At 36.6% G+C, this 7,686-nt stretch overlaps 1 protein-coding gene across 1 annotated transcript; it reads right to left on the bottom strand.

Moving 5' to 3' along the window:
* Nucleotides 1-2,733: 2,733 nt before the first annotated feature.
* LOC128202971 (UPF0488 protein CG14286-like) lies at nt 2,734-7,401 on the bottom strand. The gene is made up of 4 exons (XM_052904185.1): nt 7,336-7,401; nt 7,014-7,104; nt 4,865-4,999; nt 2,734-4,132 (listed from the first exon to the last, which is right to left on the bottom strand). The coding sequence occupies exons 1-4, from the start codon at nt 7,363-7,365 to the stop codon at nt 3,675-3,677; spliced, it is 714 nt and encodes a 237-aa protein (XP_052760145.1). The 5' UTR covers nt 7,366-7,401; the 3' UTR covers nt 2,734-3,674.
* Between the last annotated feature and the right edge of the window lie 285 nt (nt 7,402-7,686).

Below are 7,686 nucleotides of genomic sequence, written 5' to 3'. Positions count from 1 at the left end.
GTTAAAGGCCGCGCTTCTTCAGTACAGTGGTTATTGTATTTCTTCAGTCGAAGGTTTGAGTTATAAGCCTTTAAACATACAGGCGTTAAAAACTAAGCAAATGGTACAATATGAAGACGATGATTATATTTCGTCGGTCTTAGGTTGGAGCTATGTTTTAAGGGTTTAAAACAAATGTTTACAATAAAGAGGTCATTTTTTTAGTCCTAGGTCAGCTGTTTATATAACATGGCACACATTTACAATAAAGACGTTCTTTGTATTATTCGGTCAAATATCGTAATGATATAAAAAAAAATATGTTAGCGTTATTGAAGGCATTTTTATATCTATTTTATCTAAATGCTGTCTAATGGCGCTGGGTGTCTCGTTGGGTGTATGTGTATGTTGTCTTATGGCGCTGGGTGTCTCGTTGGGTGTATGTGTATGTTGTCTAATGGCGCTGGGTGTCTCGTTGGGTGTATGTGTATGTAAAGTCTTATGGCGCTGGGTGTCTCGTTGGGTGTATGTGTATGTTGTCTTATGGCGCTGGGTGTCTCGTTGGGTGTATGTGTATGTTGTCTAATGGCGCTCGGTGTCTCGTTGGGTGTATGTGTATGTTGTCTTATGGCGCTGGGTGTCTCGTTGGGTGTATGTGTATGTTGTCTAATGGCGCTGGGTGTCTCGTTGGGTGTATGTGTATGTTGTCTAATGGCGCTGGGTGTCTCGTTGGGTGTATGTGTATGTTGTCTAATGGCGCTGGGTGTCTCGTTGGGTGTATGTGTATGTTGTCTAATGGCGCTCGGTGTCTCGTTGGGTGTATGTGTATGTTGTCTTATGGCGCTGGGTGTCTCGTTGGGTGTATGTGTATGTTGTCTAATGGCGCTAGGTGTCTCGTTGGGTGTATGTGTATGTTGTCTTATGGCGCTCGGTGTCTCGTTGGGTGTATGTGTATGTTGTCTTATGGCGCTGGGTGTCTCGTTGGGTGTATGTGTATGTAAAGTCTTATGGCGCTGGGTGTCTCGTTGGGTGTATGTGTATGTTGTCTTATGGCGCTGGGTGTCTCGTTGGGTGTATGTGTATGTTGTCTAATGGCGCTCGGTGTCTCGTTGGGTGTATGTGTATGTTGTCTAATGGCGCTGGGTGTCTCGTTGGGTGTATGTGTATGTAAAGTCTTATGGCGCTGGGTGTCTCGTTGGGTGTATGTTGTCTTATGGCGCTGGGTGTCTCGTGGGGTGTCTGTGTATGTTGTCTAATGGCGCTGGGTGTCTCGTTGGGTGTATGTGTATGTTGTCTTATGGCGCTGGGTGTCTCGTTGGGTGTATGTGTATGTAAAGTCTTATGGCGCTGGGTGTCTCGTGGGGTGTCTGTGTATGTTGTCTTATGGCGCTGGGTGTCTCTTTGAGTGTCTGTGTATGTTGTCTTATGGCGCTCGGTGTCTCTTTGAGTGTCTGTGTATCCTGTGTTATGGCGCTGTGTGTCTCTTTGAGTGTCTGTGTATGTTGTCTTATGGCGATGTGTGTCTCGTTGTCTGTGTATGTTGTCTTATGACGCTGTGTGTCTCGTTGAGTGTCTGTGTATGTTGTCTTATGGCGCTGTGTGTCTCGTTGAGTGTCTGTGTATGTTGTATGCCGTCTTATGGCGCTTAAAATTGTTACTTGGCAAACTAAGCCTACCACGGATAACCCAGCATGGAATGCGAGCCTAGGCGAGAGGACCAACAGCGCCCTTGGCCTTCTTTGGAGGAACCATGACATACTCCACATGGATACTAAAGCTAAGTGCTACATCAGCCCGGTGAATCCAAACACTGAGTACGCCTCCACCGACTGGGAAGCCGTCCAGCGTAGAGCTACCATGTTTGTCAACGGCGACTACAAGATCACCAGCAGCATCATTCGCCAGATGGTATCCAACGTCGGCAAAGGCAACAAACTGGTTGTGATGTATACGATCACCCACAGCATCATTGCCATCCCGAGTGCCATTTTTTCCCAACCAGCTACACCATACGTTGATGCACCGTGCGGTACATGTTCCCTTTCTGTATGACAGATGCATATCACCACCCCTTCCCCATTGGCAATTGTCTATAGAACCAACTACCACCCTGAGTCCGTCGCTACAGCCCCAGCCCTGGTCGTTTTCAAGGCTGATCTGGCGGACCCCTGGCCACACTAGCTTTATACAGGGAATTTTAACTGATTTTATCAACTTTTATCTCCGTGTTACACGCTTCACAACGCCACTGTAAAAGTGAATTTGACCAACTTTTGACAATCCGAATGCCATAACTGTCAGCGTTCAAATTATTGATCGAACCCAGTCGAAATATTATACCAACCAACATTGTAACCAAGTTTGGTACAGCTTGTCTAAGAAATATATAAGTTCTGGAGTGGACTAAGTGAAATAGGAAACATTCTGCCTAAATAAAGGCCAAAACTCAGGTATTAATTATGCAATCCCACGGTTGATCAAAAGCAATCGAGATATTACACCCATAAACCAAGCTTGGTAAAAATTAATACCATGAAGGCATTAGTATTGTTATAATTCATAGGATCATATTAGTTTTAATCAACATAACATTCTAGCACATGACTTGTGCATATGTCATTGTAGTCGTGAAAATCATGACAAAAATACATGTAGCTTACTTTTTTATACGCCAATGTGTCATGAGAAGTGTGATGTCAATTCTTTACATAAGGCTGTTACTAAACAAGATGGGGTGTGATTGAAATGCCACGGTTTGGTTAAACATATGTTTAATTTGCATTTCGAAAAAACAAAATTGTGAATACATTAAGTTAATATTTCGTGCTGTTCATTAGATTGTTCAGCATGCCCAGACCCTAATATTACAAACATAATCAAAATATCAATCTCAACTCATTTAACTTCATAACAGTAAAGCAAGATTTTAAGTCTCGCATGTTTTCCCAATAACTCAATTATTTTTTTTGATCAAATTTAGTTTACCTTAGAATATTGATGAAATATATTTATAAATATATGGTTACAGGGAATGCACTTTTAACAAAAATGCCAACTGTTCAAAATACACCTGTCATAATAAAAGGACATCAGGTTTGGTGATAAGTGGTTGTAAATAAAATCAAATTTATAGAGCAAACACTGTAAAGACTGGTTTTTTTTGCCATTTCAAGGGTCATGACTCAGGAGTGTACCAGGTGACATGGCTTGTTATCGAACCTGACCAAGAAATTTTGACCAAATTTGCTGATGATAGAAAAAGGCTTGGTAAGTAATTGATCGGACAAGACCTACATGTATTTTAGGTCATTTGAATAATTAAAGGGCGATTACGCTTAAGTGACGCAAGCGGTATATGGCTGGTTATCGAATTGTATCGAGATACTATGCCAGCACCTACTCTAATTTTTGGTGTTGATTGGACAAAGGCTTCTTAGGTTTTGAGCGAAGTCTGTGCTGTTGTGTTGTTAAATGAGTTGATATTGACTTGAGTGTATCAGTGAGAGGCCAGAATTTGAGCAGAAATGTGTTTAGTTTCAAAGGGTATAAGTTTAACCTCAACAAGACTCTATTGAGTGAAGGAGAGTATCAATGCTTGAACTAATGACATGAAAACTGTTTTGATTGATTGTTTATACAATTTATAACTTATACATTATAATGATGGTAATGGTAAATGAAAAACTGAACCAAAATTATGATGATGCAAGATCAAAATTGAATTTAAAAGAGTTGTCACTTTTCTTGAATGTAGAAACCCCTAATGTCTGAATGCTTTCCTTGTCCTTCTTTTCTTGTGGTTTATTACTATCTGGATCATTGTCATCACTGATAGTGAAATTGAATTTGAAGTTGGCATCAAGACCATTTGTTGCATCCACATCACCACTTCCTTCTTTTCCAACGCTTGATTGGTTTGAATTGTCACATGATTGCATTATGGAAGACTGGTTGTTACTCTCACAGGAATGTGTGCATTTAGACTGGTTACCAACACTGGCAGGACTTGATGTGTCTGGTTCATTTTGCAAATGATCACCAACATAAGAATTAGTTGATTTAGATGTTTTTGCTAAGCTTCTCTTGAAGAAAAGTGATTTTTGGCCCTTTCCTTCGCCCACTTCCCCACTAGACAGCTTTGCTCTCTTGGCAACTGAAATATTAACAAATAAGTTGGATGTTTATTTACATGTATACCGTATATTTATAATTGACAAAATATTTGTTTACTAGCAACATCACTCAAAAGTATTAATTTTCTATACACACAATATATTCGACAAAATTTTAATTTCTCCTTTCATTTGTCTAACATTACAGGATATCTAACTGCTGACAATTGTCAATCCAGAAACACAGATAGGTTCTGTTTGAGAAGGAGAGATTCATGTTCAAAGCAGGGTTAAAGGGCTAAAACCCTTTTGAAACTGTAAGGACATTAATGTAACATAATGCACAAATTGCTATGTGCATATGTTGGGTTTAAACTCACAACCTCTCTCTCTGTATGCAGACACTCTTCCGCATCACAGCAAAACTGCCAAAAGCTAGCTCAATAGTGTGACATATGTATATATATTGTATACATTTTTCGTCATTTTAAAGTACTTAAGTTTTGATGCAAATATCAAAGCAAAAAACAGTCTAACAGTTTAACTTTACATTTGGAATAAATGTAAATGTACTCAATCCGGATTTTCAGATTAATCGTTAGAACCCCAAGCAGATAACAGTGTACTGATACATGTTAAAAAGAAATGAAACTGATCGGAAAAAAATCTGTAACTTTGCCATTTTTTTAGAATGCACATACATGTATATGAAAAATAAATTTTTCAATTGGTATTAAAATACCACAACTCTAAACTACTTAAACTTCAGTTACCAGCTGTAGATTTCCTTTCCATTTCTTGCATCTTCTTTCTGTAATCACCAAAGGCATTTCTCATGGCCTGTCTCTTCTTGATCAGGGGAGCTTTAGCACTCAACAACACTTTCAGGTACCTGCTGGCATCCTCAGCTGCAATGGTCATTGAAATATAAAGATAGATAAGACAGTCTGATGAGGTTCATATAACTCTTTACTATATGACTAAAATGGGAAATTCATTCAAATCTACCTCTTGATAAGCAATTCACATATAATTTGATATTAAATACCAATGTTTATGGGTCTTCAATAGTGTTGAAAACATATCATGTATCAATCAGGTAAACAAAGTTCCACATACAAATAGAGGATAAATGTTTTCTTTGTTCTATAAATTTCTGCACTACTAAAGAAAGCATATAATAAATTGGATTTTTTTAAAATTAAACAAGAGCTGTGTGCCTGACTATTCCACCACTTTTAAGTTAAAGGTTTGCAAAGTTTTGGTGAAACATGTATGGACCACTGCAAAATTGAATTATTATTATTATTATTATTATTATTATTATTATTATACCACATTTATATAGCACTCTTTTTATATGGCACATACGTTCAAAAGTGCTTTACATTTCTATACATTTTATACATACAGGCATACAGCTTAAAATCAGCATCAAGTGTACTACACAAGTTGAGCATAAAATAATCATTTAAAGAAAATAAAAAATAGATATTCATATAAGACATAAAATCAAACATATTTAAAAAAAACAAGTAAAATATCCTTATATAAAAACAACAATGACAAGCTTTGGCATAGATATGTCAGATATATGAAATCATCAGTTACCATATATTTTTTAAAAGAAATGAGTTTTCAGAGATCTTTTAAAAGAGTCTAAAGTGGTTGAGTTCCGTAGTCCCAGTGGAAGCGCATTCCACAACTTTGGAGCCTCATTTTTATGAGATTACATAGAAAACCAATAACCAGAATTTTTAAGTTATATAATAATTTGCCTCATATGCAGAATAAAGTTATCTAACCACATTAATTTAGTATGATGGGTGGTTGAAAACCCTTGTAAAAAGTTTCAATGCAATACATGAAGTAGTTACTGAGATATTGACTAATGTGTGCTCCATAATCTTAATTTTAATAATCAAATGAGCTAATTGCTGAATAACCAACTTCATTTAACAGAATCAATGATCAATCTGATAGTAAAACATAAGTGGTCATTGCCTTCTTTTTAATATCAAAATATGTCAGAAAACATGATAACAAACACATATATTTACAACATAAATAACAACTAACAATTACTTTTACCTGGAAGTAGAATTTGTAATTTGTCCCAGCTTTTACACAGCGAGACAAAGCTGCTTAGACTACCCTTTATTTTGGATAGCCTGTAATTTGGACTCACCTAGTCTAAAATAATAGACGTGTTATACGGGATTCTTCCAATCCCTAACGTCTAAACGGGAATGTGCAAAAAACGGGGGTGTTTTAAAAATATTGAAATTGTTTTAAATGAAGTATTTTATGGTTGAAATTGATCATAAAGAGTTATATTCATATTTCACCATGTAAGTGAAATGTTATTTTGCACTAAACAAGCATTTAATGCGTTAAAACAAGTTGTTTACCTCTCCAATAAAACGAAAGTTGACTGACACAGACAACAATTATACGAAGGGGAACAACTCGATACAATCGTAATAACTCGGCCTCCTCCGACAAAGCTTCGAGATAGACCTCGTTATACAATCGTAACAACTCGGCCATTGCCGAAATGTTCCGAGCGATTTAAAACTGTGCCCTAGAGCCTTGCAGGTGCCCTTCATGTATATATCGTTATGTTTTGACAGAATGAAATGAAGAAAAGCCGTCAATCTCATAATTATAAGTTGAATATTTATTTTTTGTGTACGGAACTAATATAAAATAACATTATCTGGTAATATTTCTTGTTTTTATGATATTTTATAGACGCTATATGCTTTAACCCGGAATCCTGATCGGAACAACTACCCACTTTTGATACTTAACAATTTGTACGTGAAGGATTTGCCATATCAAAAATCTAAAAAAAATCTGTCAAGGTACAATTATTTGGACTAGTCAACATACAATTATTTGGACTAGACTAGGACTCACCTTGTTTTGAGCTTGGCTTTAATATGTCTAGTGATTGCTGAAGTTGTTCGATGCACCAAAACAACTCTTGTTCAAAGGAATCTTCTGCTGGCTGAAAGAAAAAAGGACACATTAAAAAAATCTACTTAAGAATATTGCACAACATAGAAACTGTATTCTGCTACCCAAATGTTAGAAACTGTTCACTGCTGCCAAATAAAAAACACTAAAATACATGCATATTCTAACATAACAGTCCAATTTGTTATGTATTGTTATACCGTTTATGACCCTTTTCAAGCAAAACTCGACATAAAACATATTCAATCTGAATGTACATTACCTGACTCATTTTTATGCCTCCGTCAGACATCAAGTTTTTCTGTGGCTACAGTCAACTATAACTGTGCCTGTAGATGTGTTTAGCACCATTGTTACACAGTGACCTCCCCTAGCCAAATATTAATATTTTTTAATCTTAATATGCATTTTCCTCAATTTTTGCCATTTCATGCTTTTAATTAACAAAAACATAAAATGTGTTATGGTGGGAACGAAAAAAATATCACCATTTATTTGCACATGTATAACATTGGTAATTAACTGTGTAAACGTATGGGTATAGGTTTTACCTAGGGTGGTTCAGCGACATAATAACTGTCTATGGCTGGTTCAAACAATGCTAAACACTTTT

Source organism: Mya arenaria, chromosome 9 (assembly GCF_026914265.1).
Source record: "Mya arenaria isolate MELC-2E11 chromosome 9, ASM2691426v1".
NCBI classification, from domain to species: Eukaryota; Metazoa; Mollusca; class Bivalvia; order Myida; family Myidae; genus Mya; species Mya arenaria.
Note: the sequence above shows the minus strand (reverse complement) of the source record. Positions and strands in the feature narration are given on the sequence as shown.